Raw genomic sequence first — 26,532 nt, forward strand, 5'->3', positions numbered from 1 at the left:
CACACTGTTGAGGAACAGTGTTTTTTCTTTTTAGTATTGTTGAATTTTTAATATAGGGTTAATCATATGAGTTTAAAGTGAATTTAGAGTAGATCATTGTAAAAATTAAAGGCAGGATGAGAAAGGAAGCAGGAGGAAGAGTAGGAGTGTGATTGGGTGGGAGGGTAGTGTGAGAAGTATTATTATGCTCCTATATCTGTGTATATAAAATACATGAATTTTGTTCACCTTAAAAAATAAAAATGCATTAAAAACCCAAGAAGAAGACAGAAAATCATTTCAGAAACTATAGTCTTAAGATAGCTAGAGTTCCAAGCAAATACTAGCCACAGTCTTGTATCCTGGGGGTGCTGATTAGTCATATCCAGATATATATAGATGGCAGCAGTTAACTGTCTGAAACCAGGGGCCTATATTGTGGCACAGCAGGTTAACCCACTGCCTATGATACTGGCATCTTATACTGGAGCACCACTTAGAGTTACAGTCACTCTGCTTTTGATCTATCTCCCACTAACTCACCTGAGAAGTCAGGGGGGGATGGTCCTAAAATGTGGGCCCCTGCCACCCATTTGGGAGACCCAGATGGAATTCCAGGCTCAAGGCTTCAGCCTGATACAGCTCTGGCCACTGTGGCCATTTGCAGAGTGAGTTAGAAGATGGAAGATCTCTTCCTCTCTCTATTTTCCTCTCTCTCTCTCTCTCTCTCTCTCTCTCTGTCTGTCACTGCCTGTCAAATAAGTGAAATAAATCTTTTTTTAATTTTCTTTCTTTTTTTATTTGACAGATAGAGTTAGACAGTGAGAGACAGAGAGAAAGGTCTTCCTTTTCCATTGGTTCACCCTCCAATGGCCACTGCAGCCAGCGCGCTGCGCCGATCCGAAGCCAGGAGCCAGGTGCTTCCTCCTGGTCTTCCATGCGGGTGCAGGGCCCAAGCACCTGGACCATTTTCCACTGCCCTCCTGGGCCACAGCAGAGAGCTGGACTGGAAGAGGAGCAACCGGGACTAGAACCCGGAGGCCATATGGGATGCCGGCCCCGTAAAATAAATCTTAAAAATAAATTTAAAATGTTCTAAACCAGACACGTACAGGACATTGCCAAGAAGGTTATTTCCTTTTCTTTTCTTTTTTTTTTTTTTAAGATTTATTTAAGAGCCACACAGAGAGGGAAGGAGAGGCAGAGAGAGAGGTCTTCCATCAACTGATTCACGCCCCAATTGGCCACAACGGCTGGGGCCGTTTTGATCAGAAGCCAGGAGCAAGGAGCTTCTTTTGAATCTCCTGCACAGTTGCAGGAGCCCAAGCACTGGGCCATCTTCTACTGCCTTCCCAGGCCACAGCAGAGAGCTGGCTAAGAAGTGGAGCAGCCGGGTCTCTAATCGGAACCCATATGAAATGCCGGCACTGCAGGCAGCAGCTTTATCCTCTAAGCCACAGCGCTGGGCCCCAAGAAGTTTTCATAACAGACTGTGGCAAATGGATCAGGTTTTGTCAGCAGGAAGTCTCTACTTTGACTACATTCTTAGAGGACAGAGGAGCTATATGATGTTATCTTAAAGCTAGTGTTACTATGACTGGCAAATAGCTGATTTCTTGGCTTCTCTTTTATATATAAACCATACGTTTTTTTCTCTAATGTGCCAACTATAGTTCCGTTTATTATTTAATCTACTAAACATACGCAGGGTTCTGTCATATTTAACTTAAAGGATAATCTCACAACATTGCTTCCAACAAGGATGTAAGCAAAATAATAGAGAATAATGGAGCTCAAGTATTCATCCTGGGGGCCAGCCTTGTGGTGCTTGTGACACCAGCATCCTATGAGTACCACTTCAAGTCCCAGCTCTTCCACTTTCGATCCTGCTTCTTGCTAATGCACCTGGGAAAACAGCAGAGGATGGCCCAAGTATTTGGGCCTCTGCCACCCACTTGGGAGAGTTAGATGGAGCTCCTGGCTTCTTACTTTGGGCCTGGCCCAGCCCCAGCCATTGCTACCTCTTTCTCTCCCTCTCTCCCCCCATCACTCTGAGTCCATCTTTCAAAAAAATAAATAAATATTTTAATATACATTTTTTAAAAAGATACCGTAGAATTTATTATTCTATTTAACAGAGCTAAGCAAAGATTGTGCTTGGGTTAATTCCATATCACTAAAGAATTATAATTTTCTGCAACTCAATTAGAAGATATGATTATGTCACATTCAGATCAAGGAAGTGTTGCAGAAAAAAGATGTATATAACTTTACAATGTGATATGAATTCATAATGAATATGAATATCTAGGAAAGGTCTATGATGGTATGTGAAATTAGAAATTACTTAGGATCACACTCCTATAAATTTCAAAGAAACCCAGGAAACCTAACACAATTCAGTGACAATGTCTCTGAGCAGATAGCAAAAGAACCAACATTTCTTAGAAAAAATTAGTCCAATCAATTCTTAATAAAGCTTTGAACAGCTGTGGAAAAGGTGGCAAATTGTGAAATTGTAGGGTTCAAAATGATCAGAATTGTCTTTCAATCATGTTTTTATCAAACATTCCTTGCAGAAACAATTTACTTATTCTTTGTCTCCTCCATCTTTTAAAGTTCCTGATTTCCTCAAGGAACAATACAGAACAGCCAAAAAGCCTCAACATGAATTCTTTCCTCAGTTATTACTTGCTGTATATAGCAAGATTGGCATTGGCTATTTGTATTACCAGTAGTTTTGCAGATTATCGTAGGTTTCAAAGCCAGGTGAACCTGTAGAAAAACACTGCCATGTCTTCCATCAGGGCAAAGAACTGAACAATTTAGGCTCATGTGTGTGGTTGATGTGAGCCAATATGTTCATTTGAATATAAGAACCATGCTTGGAAAAATATCTGAAATACCTGGGTTATGAGTTTAGTTTATAGCTTTCAAATGGAATATTTGAGATTTTTTTAAAAGAGATGTTTGTTTATTTGAGAGGAAGAGTTACAGGCAGTGAGAAGGAGAGACAGAGAGGAATGTCTTCAATCCACTGATTCACTCCCCATCTAGCCACAAGTGCCAGAGCTGGGCCAATCCGAAGTCAGGAGCCGGGAGCTTCCTCCTAATCTCCCATGTGGGTCAGGGGCCCAAGGACTTGGGCCATCTTGTACTGCTTTGCCAGGCCATAGCAGAGAGCTGGATCAGAAAAGGAGCAGCTGGAACTAGAACTGGTGCTGATATGGGATGCCGGTGCAGGGGGAGGATTAACCTATTGCACCACAGTGACAGCCCCAGTATTTGAGATTTTAAAATGTGAAAGAATGAGAATTTAAGAAAATTGTTTTCAGGGACAGGTACAATGGTTAAGTTGTCATTTAGGCTGTTTGGTATGAGTCCCAGATCTTCCACTTCCAATTCTGTTTTCTGCTAACGCACATCCTAGGAGGCAGGTGGTGATGGTTCAAGTTCTTGGATCCCAGATTCAGTTTCTGGCTCAAAGCTTTGATTCTGGTTCAGCCCTAATAGTTGTGGGCATTTGAGGAGGGAATCAGAAGATGAGAAATATCTTTGTCTCTCTCTTTCAAATAAAATAATTTTTTAAAATATAACTATTTTTTTTTTCGAATAGTAACTGATGCCTTTGATTATCTGGCTGTTGAAAGACCAGATACTTCATGACTCTGAGACACAAAGGTCATGCTTACTACCTATTCCAAAGTCTTCTAGCTTGAGAAGAGCACCTATCTGTCTTCTGTCTCATCTTTTTTTTTTTTCTTTTTTGACAGGCAGAGTGGACAGTGACAGAGAGAGAGACAGAGAGAAAGGTCTTCCTTTGCCGTTGGTTTGCCCTCCAATGGCTGCTGCGGCCGGCGCACTGCGGCTGGTGCACGGCACTGATCCGAAGGCAGGAGCCAGGTGCTTCTCCTGGTCTCCCATGGGGTGCAGGGCCCAAGCACTTGGGCCATCCTCCACTGCACTCCTGGGCCATACCAGAGAGCTGGCCTGGAAGAGGGGCAACCGGGACAGAATCCGGCACCCCGACAGGGACTAGAACCTGGTGTGCCGGCGCCGCTAGGTGGAGGATTAGCCTGTTGAGCCACGGCGCCAGCGAGTATCTGTCTCATCTTATACCACAAATGCCATCTTGTGCTTCAAAAGCAGTGGTTTCCACAATGCTGCATCAGAATTCATAGTCTTATGAAATGTTTAAGAAAATAAAGATTCTCAGGTACATCTCAGAACATGCGAATTTTTAAATGATTTATCTATTTATTTGAAAGGCAGAGAGCTATGGAAACGGAGGGAGAGACCAGGAGAAGGATCTTTCGTCTTCTGATTCACTCCCCAAATGGTTGAAACAGCCAGGTCTAAGCCAGGGAGAAGTCAAGATCCAGGAACTCCATCCCAAACAGGTGGCAGGGGCCTAAATGCTCAGGCCATCTGCTGCTGCTTTCCCAGGCACATCAGCAGGAACATGGATTGGAATCTGGGCTGCTAGAACTTGAACCAGCACTCTGATATGGGATGCTGGCGCCCAAGCAGTGGCTTAACCCACTTTACCACAATGTTGGCCCAGACATGTGCAATATTTAATAAAACATCCCATGTGATTCTGACACAGGTGGCCTCTCAGGACAGACTCAAAGGAGCACAGGATCTGAATATGTAAAAGATTTCCAGGAAGCAGCATGGAGGATAACTCAAATCTATGAAAGGAGAAACACTAAGACAAAACTATTCTCACCCAGGTCTAACGGCAGAGGCATAATTGGGTCTTTATGTTAAAAGTACTTCTTGAAAGTCTAAACAAGGAAACTTGGTGGTAAAAATGGGTATTTTGAGGCCAGCGCCGAGGCTCACTTGGCTAATCCTCCGCCTGCGTCACCAGCACCCCGGGTTCTAGTCCCGGTTGGGGTGCCGGATTCTGTCCCGGTCGCTCCTCTTCCAGTCCAGCTCTCTGATGTGACCTGGGAGTGCAGTGGAGGATGGCCCAAGTGCTTGGGCCCTGCACCTGCATGGGAGACCAGGAGGAAGCACCTGGCTCCTGGCTTCGGATTGGTGCAGCATGCCGGCCATAGCGGCCATTTGGGGAGTTAACCAACGGAAGGAAGACCTTTCTCTCTGTCTCTCTCACTGTCTAAATCTGCCTGTCTAAAAAAAAAAAAAAAAAAAAAAAAAAAAAAAAAGGGCATTTTGGAGCAGGCTCAGTCTAAATAAATCATTTGTGAACAGGCAAGCCTTTTAAATTTTTTTAAATTTTGGGGCATTTCAGAGCAAATTCCTATGAAATTTCAGGTTTAGGCTTCAAAAAAGAATTAGAGAATGAAAAACATCACAATTTGTGCTATATATAACCAGGCTATGGTGTAAATTACAGAATTACTTTAATTCTATGAGGTGGTATAAAGAACACAAATATGTACTTATTCCAATACATTTCACTTTTATTTAGAAACTTAGACTATTTATTCTCAAAAAAGGAATGGCTCATGCAAATCCATGCAACCTACAAACATCACCCACAGTTTTGTAACTCAAGAGTACAGGCTGTTTGCTACAAAAATGGATCAAAACTACCAAATGATGTCAGAATAGCTCTCTTCTACTTTCCGCTCAGCACTCTCAGATATTAAGCATTAGTATTAAAACATTTTCTCCCACGAGGCTGAAACACAAATTTGGCACCAGAAGATTACAAATTTGCTTTTGATTTAATGCAGCACAATTTAAAAGTCTTTCAGAAAGTTGTCATCCACAAGAGCCAGAGGCCTGCCCTAAATGCCTCAGGAGGTTTGTACTTCTCAGAAGCTCCTAGTACAGTAGCTCCTTATAAATCCTTATCCCAAGGACAACATCTGTGACTCCACCCTCAGCAGATTTCTAAGGACAGCTCAAAGGAAAGTGTTAACTCACTAACCTTGCGCAAAACAGAACATGCCTTCAGGAACAGTGTAACCAGGAAATCCAGAAATCTACTCTAGGTTTTCAGTGGGTTACAACAGAAGGAAGCTGAGGACTTTGAGCTCATTATGGCTACACGTCCTGAAAATGCTTTCAGACTATTTTTAACATTTATCCATGGCAAACTGTTGCAAAAACTGAGACTAATTTAGAGGTCTTTGGGATATGAAGTTTTAAATAATTGCATGCAGAAAGGTATAAAATGAGAGGGTTTCAAGGTGACCTGGTGGATGTCTCAAGATGAGCATTTACTGGTGATAGCAAATGGAGAATTAGAGTCTCCAGTCTCAGAAATGTGAGAAATCCCATCTTCTGGGGATAGCCATGACCTTTCTGAGTCAGGCCTCATAGCATGTAACAGCCTGTAGTGTGTAGAAAGGCTGGAGGAGAATAGGCTAAATTAAAAAGCTTTTGATCAGTGCCAGAGCATTGGAGGCATACAGCCAACAATGAACATTATTTGGCAATAAACAATTTTATTACTTGTAGGACTTCATAAATATTTAAGTTTAATCCTTTTGCACATAACACTTAACAAAAAAACTAAGAGTCCATCATTCATGGTCACTTCTCCCAATGAGTTTAATACAAACAGCTCTGGGTCATCTTTTCCCTCTGTCCAGTGGGTAAAATTAGCTAGACATTTAAATCAATGTTTTATTATTATTAATGACTCATGTTTCCATTATTTTGTAACAACTAAGAGAGAAAAGTGTGATGAGTGTATGTAGTACTTTTAAGAAATAAGGATGGAGATTCAAGAAGGAATTCTGAAACCAAACATCCTTCATAAAATCAGAATTTATAAAGGAGTAGATGAAAGCAAAGGATCAGCCCTCTTTAATCAGGTTTTTTTTTATAGCAATGTTCAGTTGAAATAAAGTAGTCTTGCTATTCCATAACACAGTGGAGAAAACAAGACAAAAAGTCCAGTCTGCCAACACATTTCTTGCAAAAGGTTTCTAAGTCATCCTTTCTCAATTTCACTTATGAAAGGTTAGTGCAGTGGACATTTATAAACAACCAATTATTAAAGAAAAACAACAACTCCTTTTCTTGTTGGGTTCAAGCCTTCATGGCACATCTTGCTTTTATTTCCTGCATTAGTAAAAAAATGATCCACACACTTTGCAAGAGAAACCGTAAACAAGGTACAAGAGTGGGTGAAGCTGCGGCCTGCAGTGCCAGCATCCCATATGGGTGCCAGTTCCAGTCCCAACTGCTCCACTTCTGATCCAGCTCCTTGCCAAGGTGCCTGGGAAAGCAGCGGAAGTTGGCCCAAGTGCTTGGGTTCCTGCATCCATGTTGGAGACCAGGAAGAAGCTCCTGGCTCCTTGCTTCCCATCAGCCCAGCACCGGTCACCATGGCCATTTGGAGGAATGAACAGGCAGATGGAAGACTTCTCTCTCTCTCTCTCTCTCTCTCTCTCTCTCTGCTTATACCTCACTGTAACTCTTTCAAATAAATAAGTAAAAAATAAGTCATATTGGAAGAAGTCCCAAAAGAGCAGATTATTACTACTCAGATTGTAAACTGTGTTAAAAAACCTTAAACAATAATGTTAAATATGTTCTTACCATTCCTAAACATAGGGAATGAATGGAAAAATGCTAATTCTAAAATTTTCTCCTAATTTTCTTTTTCATGAGCTATTATTTTTTCAATGACTTCTGGTCTGAATTTCTAGTTTTCCCAATATATCTCAGATTTACAAGTTGTGAAACCTGTCAATAAAAGTGTAATTATTAATGTCTTAATTTATACATTAATCATACATGTATTACACATTTGTGACTACTGCTCATCAACACTTAGAGTATTTCCAAAAGGGACATATACAGTGCCTACACATGAATCTTTATGCTGATTAATAACACTAATATACTACAGAGAAGTCTTTTTAAATAAAGTTTGCAAACTTAATTGTGACAACTTGACATTGTTTAGGCTTTTTAAATGGATCCTTAACAGAATAACTTATAATAATTCAAAAAATGCTACATAGGCTAAAAATGTATATTGTAATATTAATAACAGAGCAAATTGGCAGGTATTCTGCATAACTGAATTTCCCAGAAAACTGGTGACTAAATATAAAAATGAACTTTGTAATTGCAAAAAGCAGAGATGATGATGATCATGAGTTGATAATGACGATCACTGAAATTCTTTGAACCATGAGTAAATTTCCAAATAATTATGTATTTTGACATAAAATGTCCCATAAATACCCAAATGACATTCACTTTCATGGATTTTAATACCTGTTTTGGAATATGTCAATAGCTTTAAATATCCAATTTAGTGACGATATTTCCTATTTTAAATCATCAGAATTTTGAATATCTACCATATATGAAACTAATATATAATTTCAACAAGAATTTTTACCTAACTAGGTGATAATTCCATTCCTGAGAAATTTTGAATCTCTGTTTTGCCCAACTTGTGCCATGTCATTGCTACTATAATAGTTCTACTTCTGTAATTCCACCCTCTAATCCACAATTTTTATTCTGTTCTCATTCTCCTATATTTTAATGGATATTTATAATAAACTTTCACCCCTGATGTTAATTTTGATAAATTGTATTAAGATCTACTATTTTTTGAAAGGCATAGTTACAGAGAAAGGTGGGAAACAGAGATTGCTTCATTCACTGGTTCACTCCCCAAATGGCCACAATGGCTGGGCTGGATTGGGCAGCAGCCAGAAGCTTCACTTGGGACTCCCATATGGGTGGCAGGGGTCCAAGTGCTTGGGCCATCTGCTGCTTTCCTGATGCATTAGTAGGGAGCTAGGTAAGAAGTGGAGCAACCAGGAGTTGAACTGGAATCCATATGGGATGCTGGCATTGCAGGAGGTGGCCGCAAGGCCAGACTTTGAATGTTTTTCTAAAATCTTCCTAGGCCATTTTAATCTTTTACTCATCAAGACTTTTATAATATTTTATTCATAGTTCTTTTATGCTAAATATAGTTAACTCACTAGTATATATCTTCTGTATTAGATAGTGAATTCATTGAAAACAATGAATATTTTTTTCATTCTTATATTTCCCAATCCAACAATGCTTTAACAAAACTCAAACACAAACCATAGCATAAACATCAAACAATGAAAATATCTAGGTAATTTTGGGAATGTCAAAGTCCAAGATATAACACAATGAAACTTGCAAGACAACTGACTGATTTCCTATACACAAGCTATGAAATTTATAATATGTAAGTATGGAAACAGTGCCATTTCCTTTGACAGCATTTACCTCCAAAAAATGAGGATATAAAACTATCACCAGATTTATTTATAAAAAAAAAATCAGAGGGCTTGGATTAGGGGCCTAAGTAAATTGAGAGAAACAACATGTTCTGTCATTGGAAAGCTCAAATTTGAAAAGATGTTGATACTCTAAAGCAATTGATAAATTCAATGCATATCTAGTCATAACCATGAAGGATTTTTACATGGACTTGTCAAATTTATTCTAAAATTTATAGTCAAAAAATACACAACATTTTCATTAAGATCAAGAAAAGTTTTATCTACTGTAAGAACATATACATCTAAACTATTAAATCAATCTGGTCCCAGTGTAGAAAAGAACAGGGAAAAATGAAATAAAATTAATTTACTAAAATATAAGTGTTTGCATTAAGATAAAGCTACCATTTCAAATCAATGAAAAATGATGTTAAATAAATAGGATGGAATAATTAGTAATAAATGTATCAACATTAAAGAAAATTAGGTACCTAACACTTTCTATATAAAAATATTGATTATAGGGTTGCCGGGGTTGAGGCCTAGCAGGTAAAGCTGCTGCCTGTCATGCCAGCATGCCAGATAGGCACGGTTTTGAGTCCTGGCTGTTCCACTTCCAATCCAGCTCACTGCTAATGCCCTGGGAAAGCAGCAAAAGATGTCCCAAGTACTTAGGACCCTGCCACCTTCATGGGAGATACAAATGGAGTTCCAGAATCCTGGCTTCAGCCTGGCCCAACTCTGATATCATTTAGCCCATCTGGGCTGTGAGCTGGCAGATAGAAGTTCGATCTCTCTCTTTCTCTCTCTTCCTCTCTCTCTCTCTCTCTGCAACACTGCCTTTTAAATAAATTTTTAAAAAATCTTTAAATATAAAATAAAGTATATTAAAAAGCTACAATACTGAAAACAGCATGGTATTGGCATTAAAAATGGGCCCACAAGGCGCTGTGGTACAGTGGATTAAAGCCCTGGCGTGAAGCGCTAGCATCCCATATGGGCATTAGTTCTAGTCCTGGCTGCTCCTCTTCAGATCCAACTCTCTGCTATGGCCTGGCAAAGCAGTACAAGATGGCCCAAGTCATTGGGCCCCTGCACCCACGTAGGAAACTTTGAGGAGGCTCCTGGCTCCTGGCTTCGGATCAGCTCAGCTCTGGTTGTTGTAGCCATCTGGGGAGTGAACCAACAGATGGAAAACCTCTCGCTCTGTCTCTACCTCTCTCTGTAACTCTTGTCTTTCAAATAAATAAAATAAACCTTAAAAAAAATGGGCCCAAAGACCAATGATACAGAAGTAAACTCACTAACTGACAGCAAACTCATCATTGACAAAGACGTTAAGAACATGCATTGGGAAAAAGGAGTCTTTTTAAATAAATGGTCATGGGAAAATTGAATATCTGCATGTAAACAAATGAAACTATCTCTCATTGTGTATTACAATCAGTGGAAAATGGGTGAAAAAACCTGAATGTGGGTTTTGATACATTGAAAGTGCTATAAGAAAATATAGGGAAAACATTGAAGTCCATTGCAATGGGCAAGGATTTTCTGCATCAAAGGGACAGGAAATGAAAGCAAAAATAGACAAATGATATTTCAGGAAAGTAAATTGTCTCTGCCTAACAAAGGAAATGATCAACGGTGTAGAGACAACCTACAGAACGGGAGAAAATATTTGCAGCCGTATGTCTGACAAAGGATGAATATCCAGAATATATAAGGAACTCAACCAAGTCAATGACAAAAATATCTCCAAATAAACCAATTTAAAATGGGGTAGGTAGTAGGTCTAAACAGACATTTCTCAAAGGAAGACAATACAGATGGCCAGCAGGTATATGAAAACAACACTACTAATCATCACAGACATGCAAATCAAAACCACAAGTAGATAACACCTTACCCCAGGTAGACTGGCTACCAACAACTGGATGAAAGATAACAAATGTTGGCAAGAATGTGGAGAAAAGGCAAGTCTTGAACAACGTTTCTGGGAATGTGTTTTGGCACAGCCATTGTAAAAAACAGTAAGGAGGTTCCTAAAAGACTAAAAATAGTATTACCATATGAAGCAGCAATCTCACTTCTAAGTCTGCATCCAAGAGAAACAAAATCCAACTGTTGAGAAGATATTTGCAGTCTATGTTTACTGTAACTCTATTCACAATAACCAATAAATGTGAGCAGTGCAGGCTTCCATTAATGATGAATGGAGAAAAAATGTGGTGCCTATATATACACAATCGACTATCACTCACCATAAAAAAGGATCTTGTCATTTGCAACAACATGGATGGACCTGGAGGTCATTATATTAAGTGAAATAAATCAAATGATCTCACTCATATGTTGAATCTAAAAAAGATGATTTGATATAAATTAAAAATATAATGGAGGTTACCAGATGCTGGGGAGGAAGGTAGAGAAGGAAGGATGGAGAGAGTTTAATTTATAGGAACTAGGTTATGGCTAGATAGGATCTAAGATGTTCTAGGGTTTTAGTTGCACACCAGGGTTGCTACAGATAATGCTAATGTACTATATATTTCTCTTCAAAAACAAAAACTACAAGATAGGATTTTGGATGTTTTCATGGTAAAGAATTGCTAAATGCTTAAAAGAATATATTTATCTTGATTGGACATTGCATGATGTATACATGTGATGAAACACCACCTAGTAACCCAAATTATGTATGATTTATGTTCATTAAAATTTTTAAAAATTAAAAGATATGTATTAAGAAAAATATCAACTTTATATGTGAGAATCAGATGTGCTAATACTTATGCGCTATTTGTATTTCTTGTGTGTTAATTCAGCACTAGTAATATATGTCAGTCTTTCAGTTGGAATTGGTGACATCCAAGGAGAGCTTTTGCTGCATGTCTACTGATACTTAGAATTTAAATTGTGTTATAATACTTGAGTTTATAATGAGTTAAATTTTAAGTTTCCTAAGACTTTTTGAACTTTCTAAACTTGTTACTCTTTCTTAATCCAGTATATTTGTATAAAAACAAGTTTAATAACTTTCAAGTTCTTTGATTAATATTTGATCTATACAGTTAAAATAATGAATGATCCTTAATCATTTAATGTTATTTGTATTAATAAATAATAATTTCATAAAAAAGTCTTTGAATGATGAAATACTCTACAAATTAAAAAGGTATAAGGCTAAGAAAAAACACTGTAAAATGGATCTATAGAACTATTATTATCACCAAGTACCCAAAAGATATAGAAAGATATAGTAGGAAAAATGCCTTTCCCCAATTTATATTAGATTTTTATTATTTTATAAATCCAGGTGACAATTTACAGAAGAAAAAAAGTGCAAAAAGTAAATGCATATGAAACAATGCACAACTTCATTTAACCTGCAGAAAATACAATTTTTGAAATTATTTTTGTTTTTGCATCCTGGCTACTCTATTTTTGATCCAGTTCCCTGATAATATGCTTGAGAAAGCAGTGGAAGATGGTTCAGGTTTTTGGTCCTCTGCATCCATGTGGGAGATCCAGAAGAAAACTGCTGGCTTTGGCTTCCTCCTGGCCCAGCCCTGGCCACTGCAGCCGTTTGGGGAGTGGATCAATGGATAGAAGATCTCCCTATTTCTCTATTCCTCTCTCTCTGTAATTCTGCCTTTCAAATAAATAAAATGAATCTTCAAAAAAATTCAATCTGTTACCAAGTTGTCTGAAATGTGAAATATATATAGTATTCAGTGTAATGGAGGATTTGCAGGCACTGGAACCTGTCATACATGATTTATGAAGGGTTGAACTACGAAAACCTTTGCAAAACAATTGCAAAAAAATTTCCAATATTTATCAAAAGTATATTCCTTGAACCCCAAATTCCACTTAGAGGATTTGGTCCTATAAAAATACACACATGCACAACAAAAGAACATTCAAGGATGCTCACTGTAGCCTTGATTATTAGAAGTGAGAAATTAGAAACAATGAAAAGCTCCCCAGATTTTTAAAATTGAATCAGAACAAAATACTTAACTGTTCATGTAAAAATACACTAAACAGAAATGTAAAGAAGCAATAACTAGATCAATACATATCAATTATTTAAAAAATTTACTTGTGAGGGGGATAAAGTGATGACAAAGGGTGGAAGGAGTGAAAGACCTCACATGGTATATTTTGTTTTGTTTTAATCTTTTATAGTCAGAATATATAATACGTTTTATATGTTTAAAATTTTTGGAGGATGTTTACTTAATTGCACAAAAAAGTGTGGCATAGAAGTTAATGGTTTGAAAAATTAATGACTATCATGTATGCCACCAACTTTTACCGGCAGTAGTAATACAAGGTTAGTCAACAGTCATCCAAGGAAAAGACAACACCTTCTTCCCCAGAACGTCAAAGAATTATCAGGAACACAGAAGAGCAATGAGATGACAACTGCTATAAAATAGCTCAGTGGAACATCACCTTACTCTTGCTGCAAAGGACAAGTAAGTCTTTAATGAGGGAGGGTGAGCCAAATATATTTCCTTTTTGTGTGAATGATAATATTCTTGAAGGGAGGGACAAGACAAAATAGACGGGAATTGAAAGGGATTTCATGTAATGGGCCAAGTCATGGACTCAGGAGGCTTTACTTCTGCTTAGAGTTGTATCCCTCGCCCCTCAGTGAAAATCTGTGCAAACTAAGCGAAGTAAACTATGGAGTATCTACTATAATACAATGAAATAGGAATAACCCCTAACACCAAGTAAGAACAGAGTACATGCCTGAATAAACCAATTTTGTTTTTATTTATTCTCATCTCATAAGCAGTAAAACTAATAAATATATATCTGATAATATTTGCATATTGAAAAAAATTTCACCTACATAAGCAAAGGATGCAATTTTTGAATATATATTCATCAACTAAAATCAAATAAAATCTTCAACTTTAAAATAAGATCTAATATTTAATGTAGGTGAGTCAAAAGACCCTCCCCTTTAAATTTTCAAATGTGCTCTGTCTTTAAGACAGTATTACTTATTTTCTCACCATCATTTCCAACCCACATGGTTCAAATGAACAACTGCTTCATAGTACTTCAGCATATCTATGCTGCCTGGCTCTTTTATTAAACAATATTACAAGAAGAAGCAGTAAAGTGCTCTGGACAATGGCATGACCTCTGCAGCTAGATCAACCAGATCCAGGCCTTGGCTCTGCCAATTATTGACTGTGTGACTTTAGAAAAGGTACATGACCTCTATGAGCCTCCACTTCCTCACCTATCAAATGAAAACAGTAAGTACCTACACATCTTATTAGGTTATAACAATTAACTGAATTCGAATCAGTTCTCTGTATCCATGGATTCCATATCTGTGGAGTCATCCAACTATGGATCAAAAATATTTCGAAGAAGATCATGTCTGTACTGAACATGCACAGACTTGATTTTCATGTCATCATTCCTAAACCATACAGTATAACAACAATTAACACAGCATCTACATGCATTATAAGTGATCTAGAATTAGTTAAAACTATGTGGCAGGTTGTGCATAGATTACATACAAATACTATGCTACGTTTGGAAGAGATTTGAGCATCCCTGGATTTCAGTAGACAGGAAGGGTCCTGGACCCACAACCCAGAGGCACTGAGGGACAACTGTATTGTATGTGAAAGAGCAGTGTCTGCTTCTTTTCAAGTGTTTAACAACTACTACCTGCTGGTATTCTCCTCGAGTTCCTAACCCTTTCCTTGTGGCATTTAACATCTCCCATCCTTTTTCTCCTGCCTCTCTTTCAGTGCAATCTTACATGAAGCACACTCTTTCTGAATTTCTGGTAGCCTTATGTGTCAAAATACTTTTTGAGGTACTTAATAATTTGCTTCAAATCTTCCTGTTTTACTGCAGAGCCAAAACTACATGTTAGTGTTCATGCCCGCCCAGTGCCATCTCAGAAGTGATTTCTAAAGTTTTTCCCAGAAGATGCCGTCTTGACACAGCAGAGACCTCATTTACCTTTCCTGGGGGTGACCCACAGTTCTCATTAAATGACTGCATTCATGGTCCAATTTCATTAGAAAATTCCTTGCTGATATTTTGACCTTAGATTTGCCACTCACTTAGTAAGCCATTTTGTGCCTGGAAATGTACCTGCCTGGTGAGAATGAGGAACTAACACAACATCATTCAGTGAATAATATAAAATATTAATGGTTCTTGGACTCTTCAATACCAACAAGAAGAGCAAAAGCCAAAGTATTCTTTGTTTTGTAAGTAGAATAGCACTTGAAATTTCTTCTTTATCTTTCTTTATGTATTCTCCACTTTACATTACTATTTCTACAAAAAAACACACACACACACACACACACACACACAAAACTCTAACCGGGTCCCAACCTTAGCTTTGTTTCTATCAAATTAACAAGCCTTCCATATGTAAGCTTATTAACTTTGATGGATTAGACTGCTACATGGTGTGATAAGCTTTTTAACATATGGAAGAAATTGAAATCTGATTGAATACATAAACTATAAAATGGATCCAGGCTCCACATATGAAACAATGCTTATTATAAAAATAAGTCAGATGTTCATATCAGTACAAACATAACCAACCAGTTTCAGACAACTATTTTGGAGAAAATATGCTAAATCATGATAACCAGATAAGTACAGAGGATCATTCGTGTCCTATGCTATAACTTGTAAATTAGGTCATTAAAATTACACTGTACTTGGATGTGAAAAATAAAAATCATAAAAAAGATCAACTCAATTTTACTATTTAGTCTCAAACCTGAATAAACACCTTGAATTATTATCAGCATTGCTTCATTTAATGACTCAGTTATTCAAAGAAATAACTGATTTTAATATTATAAATCTATATATGAAAATAACACAAATACTACAATAACTAATACAACTAAAGATTGCTATAAATAACACAAATACTACAATAACTAAAGATTGCTATAAGATGCTATAAGATTGATATATACTTTGTCCTGAACAGTCTTACCCTGTGGAATATTTATTTCATTTTCTTGCACAAGCTTTTCATAATGAATCACATTCAAAAAAAATTTAAAAAATATAACACTGGTATATGTCAGGGAAAAAATTGCTGATGCTTGAAGGTATCAAAAATTAAATATGGCACAATGGTTATTTTGTAGAGTTTATATTAATGAAATTGGGAAGAGATTATTAATCTCCAGAGTGTTAAATTGAACTTGCAGCAAAATTGATCAAGCTCTTCCTGTCTTGAAAATAACCTACGGCTATTTATTGATCAAGAGTTTGGGACACTGCTTATAATTCATATCTAACACAAAGATAGTGAGATAGAAATTGCTTTTTAAAATTTCTTAAGTTCAAAACATATACACAATACAGCTTAACAGAAGAGATACTACAGGCGCAAGTTTTTACTGTAGAGATCCACAGGAAAATGTACCTGGCTAGGCTGAAGGCATCGTCGATCAAACCTGCTCGGTTACTGACAGAGAAAACCTATGAGGGTAATCAGAAAAAAAAAGGAATAATTTAAGATTCAAACGACAGGTGTTCACATATCAAAGCATATCATTGATGAGCAAATCTAAAGTATACCTCATGGTTCCTGATTAACTGATCAATTAATAACCTCCAGTTCCTCAGGTCATAGTTGACTCTAAAGTAGCCGGTTTGATTGATGTTCCCCAGAAGCCAGCTTCCTTTGTCCAAATAAGTTATTCTGTGGTGCTCTGAAAATAGCATTTTTGGGAGCAAATAGAGTTAAAATTTTAAGAGTTAAAGTGGAATGAAAAATGGAGCATACTTCCCTAATACCAGATATAACAGCCAATAATTAAGAGAGAATGGCATCCTAAATATCTAATTGGAACTCATTATTTAATTAGTTACTTGCATGGAGAATTTGCTAGAAAAATTTTCAGTTGGTTGGTCTTTATTATCTCAATTAAATGTTTTCTTATAATGAATATTTTTGTTCTTGACAAAATTCTATTACCTCTGTGTAATGTTCTTTCTCAAAACAAATGTAACCTAGAAATCTATCACTGTATTCATGCAGCTTTTAATTAGATGGTGTACAGATATGCAGCTAGAATAAAAGAAAAGGCTTTAGACACATATTCTATTTATTTGATTTGGAAGAAAGAAATTAAAGCAATAGAGCTCATTAACTTAAAAGTCACTTGTTTCTTGTCTTTTTTCTTGTGCTTTTTCGGGAGTACTAATAAATAACAGACTTTTCAACATCATAAAGAATACTAGAAAAAGGAAAGTCATTTGTTCAAGACTCTAATACTCGCACATAGAATTAGAAACAAAGATAATAAATTCTGCTTATTGAAGTCACTTCAGAAAATAGTCACTTAATTCAATTATTAGAAACCAGTTAAAACAACAGCATAACTTCTTCATATTTAACTCCTTGAAATATGGTAAATAGAGGGAAGTATGTTCCCATGTAAAGTTAGCCTCTATTGACTTCACAAAATCATAGCTCATCGGGGCTGGCGCTGTGGCAGCAGTGGGTTAATGCCCTAGCCTGAAGTGCTGGCATTCCATATGAGCGCCGGTTCGAGACCCAGCTGCTCCACTTCTGATCCTGCTCTCTGCTATGGCCTGGGAAAGCAGTAGAAGATGGCCTAAGCCCTTGGGCCCCTGCACCCACACTCGAGACCTGGAAGAAGCTCCTGGCTCCTGGCTTCAGAAAGGCACAGCTCCAGCCGCTGCAGCCAGTTGGGGAGTGAACCAGTGGATGGAAGACTCTCTCTCTCTCTCCTCTCTCTGTGCCTTTGCCTCTCTGTAACCCTGCCTTTCAAGTAAATAAATAAACCTTTAAAAAAAATCACAGCTCACAATTAGAATAACTTTGCTGTCGATCTTTAGGACTCATACTTCATAAAAATCACTTGATGAATTTACTTAAAATTTACAGAATACATATAGTCTGATATCCAAAATGAAATGACCAAAATCAAACTGATCTGTTCTAACTGCAACAATAACTGAAAACTATAAAATGCATCATAGAGACCATATGCCTCATGTCTGAGTAGGGAACCTACTTCTGCCCTTATTTTATTATTAAGTTATTTATAAATAACACTCCAGAGCAGGAAATACAGTTTTTCCCATTTTTGTCTTTGAAGGACAGAACTTACAAAGTACTCTCTCAAGTACAGGCCACAAAAGAAGAGGTTATGCCACAAAAATTACTGGGCAGAAATAATGAACATTCATTTTTCTGGTCTGGCACAGAATGGGAAATTAACCCAATGCATGTTACAGATTACTAATTTTCAAACATCAGCAGTAAAACTTAATGGACTTAAATCAAAAAGTATGCACAATGCAACTTCAACTTCTTGCCAGCTTTATTAATTGTGTCTCCTGGAACAGGTTGATTGAATTGTCCTAGAAGACTGGAAATCTTGACAGGTCTCCTGACTTCGCTATATGCATTGATACAGACGGTATAACACCTTTACTGAAGGATAATATACATTTTAAAAGGGCGTAAAGGAGATAGGAAAAAGAATTTAAATAGTGTATTAAGCTGGATTCTCATTTCTATTTTGCTACACATACATGTCTGAATACAGATAGGTGATGGTTTCTGGTTCTCAATTTTCTTTAATGTAACTTAAAAGACAAACAATGACTGTTAAGGTTCACTCCAGTTCTACAGAAGAATTGGAGTTCTTCAATAGAAAAATGGACTATTTTTCTAAGAGAATTTACTTAGCTTAATTCATAGTAACTGAGAAAATAAATCTTCCATACATTTTTCTAAAATACAAATTATTTCTCAAGTTTCAGAAACCTTATATTCATGTTTTTCAAAATATTAATGTGTTTATCCATCTACTTGCTTTGAAGAAACTTTATAATCATGTTTTTCAAAATATTAATGTGTTTATCCATCTACTTGCTTTGAAGAAGTTTTAGAATGTCACCCTTACAGATGTAAAAATGAAAACAGGTATCACTCACAAGAAAATAATGGCATTCTGGTGCCAGGATGGTGGAGCAGATTAGGCAGCTGCCTCCAATGCCAGTATTCCACATGGGCACTGGTTCCTGTCCCGGATGCTCCACTTCTGATTTAGCTCCCTGCTAATGTGCTCATGAAAAGCAGCAGAGGATAACTGAACTACCTGGTCCCCTGCACCGACGTCGGAGACCCAAATGAAGCTCCTGGCTTTGACCAGGACCTGTTCCAATCTTTGTGGCCATTTGGGGAGTGAACTAACAAATGGAGAAGCAAGCTCTGTCTCTCCCTCTATTCCTGTCACTCTGCCTTTCAAATAAAGAGATAAATCCTTTTGTAAAAAAAGGAAATACATCATTTTAAGAAACCAAAATCATCTTATAAGAGATTTTAATGAGTCATATAAATTCAGTGAAGAAAAAAATCAAATATAAATACTTTAGGTATTATTTCTCTTGAGTATATCTGTCTTCAAGTACAGAAAAATTTTTATAACAATGTCAAAACTCTAATTGAATTCACTTGAGATAAGAGAAAATTTCATGATTTTTATCTAAGAAGTTTGTAAGTTAAATATTTACACATTATTTCCCAATTTCCCTTTATATAGCACCTCTATAAAAACTTAAATTGAAGCCGGCACCATGGCTTAACAGGCTAATCCTCCGCCTTGTGGCGCCGGCACACGGGCTTCTAGTCTCGGTTGGGGCGCCGGATTCTATCCCGGTTGCCCCTCTTCCAGGCCAGCTCTCTGCTATGGCCCGGGAAGGCAGTGGAGGATGGCCCAAGTGCTTGGGCCCTGCACCCACATGGGAGACTGGGAGAAGCGCCTGGCTCCTGGCTTCAGATCAGCACGATGTGCCAGCTGCAGTGGCCATTGGAGGGTGAACCAACGGCAAAAAAGGAAGACCTTTCTCTCTGTCTCTCTCTCACTATCCACTCTGCCTATCAAAAAACAAAACAAAACAAAACAAAACAAAAAAACACTTAAATTGAACAAACACACCACTTAGCTTTGAAATAAATGTTACATAAATTCTATTACTTTGGAAAAAGTAATAAGTTAGTGATTACAGCATTTGAAAATATTTTTAAATGAATTGTGAAAATGGCATAAACTTCACTGTATTAGCTACTTTTAACACTTTTGTGCAACTGAATATAATTATATATATAACTGGTATGTAATACAACACATGCATTCATGAAAATATGCTCCAGAACTAGATTGCAATTTAATTTTGAAGAATGCACAGTATTTCTCTACACTGTTGCCTACCAAACTCTTCGAGTTGCTAGTTAGGGTTATTTGTTGAAAAGTTGTGACTTACGTGCTTTGGAGTAAGGTATTTATATAAATGCTTGAAGTGACAGTAAATCTACAATGACACTGTATTTTATGATAATATATTTACTGGTTATGACTTGTTGGTACTTTTTTTTTTTTTTTTTTTGGACAGGCAGAGTGGACAGTGACAGAGAGAGAGACAGAGAGAAAGGTCTTCCTTTACCATTGGTTCATCCTCCAATGGCCACTGCGGCTGTCGCGCTGCAGCTGGCCCACTGCGCTGATCCGAAGTCAGGAGCCAGATGCTTCTCCTGGTCTCCCATGGGGTGCAGGACCCAAGCACTTGGGCCATCCTCCACTGCACTCCCGGGCCATAGCAGAGAGCTGGGCTGGGAGAGGGGCAACTGGGACAGAATCTGGCGCCCTGACCGGGACTAGAACCCAGTGTGCTGGCGCCGCAGGCGGAGGATTAGCCTAGTGAACCACGGCACCAGCCTGTTGGTACACTTCTAAAATACTAGATTCCAAGTTACAAGCACAATGAAAGAAAACATACCAAACAAATGACTTTTGAAAATGACAACATGATTAAAAAGAAACAAACAAGAGGGTAGTGTGGCTACAGATTTGACTAAAATAATGAGTTTTCATTATAAAATATTTAGATAATAAATGTGTCACTGTCAAAATGAAGTGTGATACAGCTGAACTACATGACAAAGTTCAATGTTGGAAAAAATAAAGAGTTAAGCCAATGTGCCTCAACCAAACATACTGGGTATCTATAACAACTTCAATGATGATGTGTATAAATATGATTAGTTAATTTCTAAATATTCCACTTTTGTCAGAGGTTAAAAATGGATTATTTTACTTTTTAAAATCTTTTAAAGAGTTTTTTTTTTACTTGAAATGTGGAGTTAGAGAGAGGGAGAAGCAGAGGCAGAGAGAAAGAGGGAACTTTGATCCTCTGCTTCACCCCTTGAATGGTTGTGATGGTTGGAGCTGGGTCAGTCCAAAGTCAGGAGCCAGGAGCTTCCTCCAGGCCTCCCACGTGGGTGCATGGGCCCAAGGACTTGGGTCATCTTCCACTGCTTTCCCTGGCACATTAGCAGGGAGGTGGATCAGAAGAAGAGCAGCTGGAACTTGAACCCACACCTATATGGGATGCTGGCACCTCAGGTGGTGGTTTTTCTGGCTACCCAACAGCATCAGCCCCAAATGCATGGATTATTCACAAATTTGTGTACAAAGAGAGGAAGGCCTCATAAATTTGTTGGATTTCAAAAAAATTCCTAGATTTCTGCAAAAAATAATTGTTGTTAAACAGGTCCTAAAGGTCACTTCTTTGTAGATTGTATAATGTGTGAAATGATTTCATATTTGCTCAGTGTCCTACTAATAAAATGGCATATTTATGACAAAGAGTCTATACTTGTCCTGTATATAGGATCATCTATACTTCATTCTTAGTGATATTAAAGGATACTTAAGCCCTAGAATATGATTTTCAACCTATTTTAATATACTGTGTCAATTTCATTGAAAATTTTGGAACTTAATGGGTTAAAGTATAAAGTTTCATGACTGAGATTTCTGTAATATTAAACCTTATGTTCACCATTTGGATAGCTGGTTTAATTTAATTCCATGTGATTCACTTCAATTTCTTTTTTTCAAAAGATTTATTTACTTATTAGAAAGTCAGAGTTATACGGAGAGAGAGGCAGAGAGGTTTTCCATCCGATGGTTCACTCCCCAATTGGCCATAATGGCCGGAGTTGCGCTAATCTGAAGACAGGAGCCAGGAGCTTCCTCTGGGTCTCCCACTTGGGTGCAGGGGCCCAAGCCCTTAGACCATCTTCTACTGCTTTCCCAGGCCATAGCAGAGAGCTGGATCAGAAGTAGAACAGCTGGGACTTGAATCAGGGCTCATATGAGATGCCAGCGCTTCAGGCCAGGGCGTTAACCCACTGAGCCACAGCACCGGCCCCTTAACTTTAATTTCTAAATTCACTCAATTCAAACTTATAAGTAAAATTGAAAGTAATATTTATATTAAAACAGGCAAATAATTCTTATGATTTCTATATCATCTGACCAGATGTAGGCATCTACTGTTTTCAAATTTATAGCTAAAACCTAAAGGTTATTACTGTTCATTAATATTTTTATGCCTTTGCTACAAATGAGATCTTTGGAGAAATGATTCCTGAAAGATACTATAATAGATTTTTAAATATCTCTTTGGCTATAATTAATTATATCCTTAGAATGTTCTTCAGATTAACTAATGGCTAGCAATGAATTTTAAAGAGATAATTTCCAATGGCCTAATGAGTTATGGTACTTGAGTACCACAATAAAAAGTACGGAAGATATGTTTTGAGTGTTGGCAATAATGATTAAAATTATATTTCAAATGAACCACAAATGGCACAAGACAGAATACACTGAAGAATAGAGTAGTTGGTATTTTATAAGATTTTTATATTTTATACTTTATTTGGGAATAAAAAGGAATTAGTCATGTCTACCCAATATTTGTTTTCTGCAGAAGCATTAGTATTTAAAAAAAAAATCAACCATAATGCCAATGTTGTGGCACAGCAAGTTAACCCACCACCTGCATCCTATACAGGCAGACACTTTGAAGTTTGTCTGCTCCACTTCCAGTCCAGCTCCTTGCTAATGCACCTGAGAAGGCAATAGAAGATAGCTCAAATATCTGGGATTTTGCCACCCTTGTGAGAACTGCAATAGAGTTTCAGGCTCCTTGGCTTTAGCTTGGCAAGCTACTACATTACAAATGTCTACATTCTTGATATTTTCATAGTAACAATGAAAAACATAAATACTTCTGCTTTCAATGACTTAAAAATTGATTTGAAGTTAATTTATCTAAAATATCTATTTTAGAATTAAAGTCACCCAAGGTGCTAAAATATTTAACCATAAAGAATATATGATGTTTTGAATCAAATATATTTTATATTAGTCCAATGACTTTAGCTTAATATTTTGAGGGATCAAATTACTATGACAACTGACAACAAAAATTACAAAAGCATTTATATTGCTTTTTAAATTTTTAATGTAGATTAATTTAACTTATGCTGATACGAATTGACCAGAAAATTTCCTTCATATTTACATGGAGAAGCAATTTTCACTGACAATAGTTGGCTATATTTTACAAAGAAGGAAAATGACAACCTACAAAGGAATGTAGGATTTAATAATCTTTTGTTTTAATTTTTGCCTCGTGTTAGTATTTTATAAAAAGGACCTCCAGACAAAATACCATTAATGGGACTGAGAAGGCAACACAGGAGGGTAATCTTTTTAGGTCCTTCTTGGAAACTTTCTTCCAGAATTTTATCTTTATAAAATTGTCAAAAAAACATTCCAGGCAGTATTAGTATGGTCATCTTCCCCAAAGCCTTTACATTTCAATTGTGATGGTGTTTATATCAAACAGGAGATCCTGCTGTGATTTCATGGAAAATGACACATTACACTGTACAGGTTGCACATTGCACAACTTTGGGGTGAGGAAGTGTACCATTCATACCATAATCTATGCAAATAGTATCTTCTACAATTATGTACTCTACAAACTGTGCAGCTGCATATAATTACTATACACACCAACAAAGGTAATATTTTAGGAAAACAGTTTGGATCAATACATCGTTATTGTTTCTTAATGATAATGAAAGGATATAGAGAAAGAATGCGTTGAACACAACAACCAGTAATTATTGGTCAAGGAAAGCTGAGGCTCTTTTCTCCACACTATGTGGGTTAAGAGACTATCATGAATTACAGATGTTAGAGGAATTAGAGGAAATGGGTTGAAAAAGGTACTGAAGAGTCAGACTTGCCCTGAATCCCACACTGCCTAAAAGTTAAGTTTGGGCTAGTTTGATCAGTATCTTCACACTTTCCTAATTTTCGAAGTTCCATTCTACCTTCCAAAGTTAAATATCTTACTTTATTTCTGAATGCTGCTCTATTTCATGATCCTAGTACTCCTACTGAAGGGAGGCTTCTTTCTAATAGTTGGATCATTACAATAACTAGTCTTTGTTGTCATCATTTCATAAGAAATTATGTAAACAAAAGAACTGCATGATAGGAAAACAGAAATATAAAGACAAATAACATGGTGCAATCAATTCAGAATCAAGGAGGAAATAATAACTCCAAGAAATGAAAAGAATTGGTTAGAATAAACAATTTAAAAGGAGAAACATCAATAAAGTTTGAAGCAAGCATTTCAATGCACTGCTACACTGAATATGAATGCTTTACATAAAATGAATGTAGGTAAAGTATATATTTTCATAATATGCCATTATGTGTTAAAAATACAGCAACCTGAAGTTCTGAAAAAAAAAATACATCTGAACTTTCAGTGTTTATACTTCAAGTAATCAGATTAGATTTGTTATAAAAACTTTTTATTGAATAAAAATGGAGAGAGCATTTATATCTCCCTTACAATACTAACACTGATTAGAAGAAATAGTATTTGTTTATTTACACCTTACCCTATTAAAATAAAAAAAATATGACTTTAAAACGATGCTTACAAACTAAAAAGGTAACATCAATTAATAACATATGAGAAAAGAGTAAGAAAAACAAAAATATGGACATACTTGATCATCAAAATCTAAATGGAATGTTATATAAAAGATGATAATTGACTTTTTCTCCAGCTAGTGGAAAACAGAAATAAAAGGGACCTGTTTTGTACTCTAACATGAAGGAGATAGATTGGATTCAAGAAATAGTTCCTTGACAGTGAACTGAAACAGGTCACCATCTCATTTGAAGATGTTCAGAAAGAAAATAAAATCTCATCTCTCTCTGCACCTTGAGGCTTGACACTACCCAAGGGATGGTTTCATGACCTAAGCCCCTCCCTCTGACCCTACAATTATCCAATTCCATGCAGAATATTGCTTCTCTCATTCCTTAAAGAGACAAGCTGGTCTTGTAAAAGAGAACACTGCATGAAAATGAGACTAACAATGAGGCCAGGACTTCAGTATTTGATGTATTACTTTACTGAGAGTTACGATTACATTTGAGATTATTAAATTACTTTAATTGCCTTTGGAATAATGCAGTTTAAAATAGCTAAGATCAGTATAACAAATATGCATTTTAAATTTCATCTTTATCATCAAAGAAACAAATGCAATAATTATATAAACAGACTGAAATTAGACTGTTTAGAAACAATACTATACTGTACCATACCTGGTATGGTAGAAAGGATTATCACTCCTCTATATATTCTTTATCATTTGTCTTTATCCATATTTTATTTCAGATGAAACCAGAGGTTAAGTTACTAGACAATTATCTGAAACCAAATGGCTCTTCAGAGAAGAATATATATTTTACCTGATTTGTTAGACACCCAAATAATTGCTTCTGAAGACACATGGCTTCTATTTCCTACCACAATAGTTAATGGAATCTGCCACAGGTAACTGCAAAGTAAAAAAGAAGCTTTAAGAATAAACAGACCTACCTCTAAACAAGAACAACTGAATTACCCCCTCTGTGTGATTTTTACTATGCTCTTTTTAGAAAGTAACAAAAACTTCCCAGACCTCACCCTCCAAAAAAACTGAATTCATTCTTTCAACGCTGTTAAGAGGACTTTGCTTCTCAAAGTTTTAATTTTAATGCAGGAGAACTGTCAACAAAACAATTAATCTTAGAAAAAAAGTAGACTTTATTTTTGCATTAGAAATAAAAAGTAACTAAAATCTATAAATCTGAGCTATACCATATATTGATTAAAGCCTAAAAATAATTCCCTTCTACATTTTTCCAATCTTAGATTAATACACACTGCAGGGTTTCATGCATTTACATTTCAATGCTCTCCTTATTTATTGTCTATGGATTCTGGGAGACACTATTAACGTATTTTACAAAAAGGTTAATATGGTACATCAAGAGATATTCAGTAGGGAGAAGAAAAGCAAAACTAACCAGGTCCTCCATTTTAGGAATGCAGA

At 36.7% G+C, this 26,532-nt stretch overlaps 1 protein-coding gene across 1 annotated transcript in view; it reads right to left on the reverse strand.

The window, feature by feature from the left end:
• TRHDE (thyrotropin releasing hormone degrading enzyme) overlaps positions 1 to 26,532 on the reverse strand; it is a 429,130-nt gene that overhangs the window by 76,923 nt on the left and 325,675 nt on the right. Inside the window, exons 10-12 of the mRNA XM_062202069.1 lie at positions 25,907 to 25,995; positions 16,806 to 16,939; positions 16,651 to 16,706 (exon numbers count right to left, since the gene is read on the reverse strand). Coding sequence (XP_062058053.1) covers positions 16,651 to 16,706; positions 16,806 to 16,939; positions 25,907 to 25,995 — 279 coding nt within the window. The remainder of the gene's footprint in view (positions 1 to 16,650; positions 16,707 to 16,805; positions 16,940 to 25,906; positions 25,996 to 26,532) is intronic.

This window comes from Lepus europaeus, chromosome 10 (genome assembly GCF_033115175.1).
Source record: "Lepus europaeus isolate LE1 chromosome 10, mLepTim1.pri, whole genome shotgun sequence".
In the NCBI taxonomy this organism is placed as follows: domain Eukaryota; kingdom Metazoa; phylum Chordata; class Mammalia; order Lagomorpha; family Leporidae; genus Lepus; species Lepus europaeus.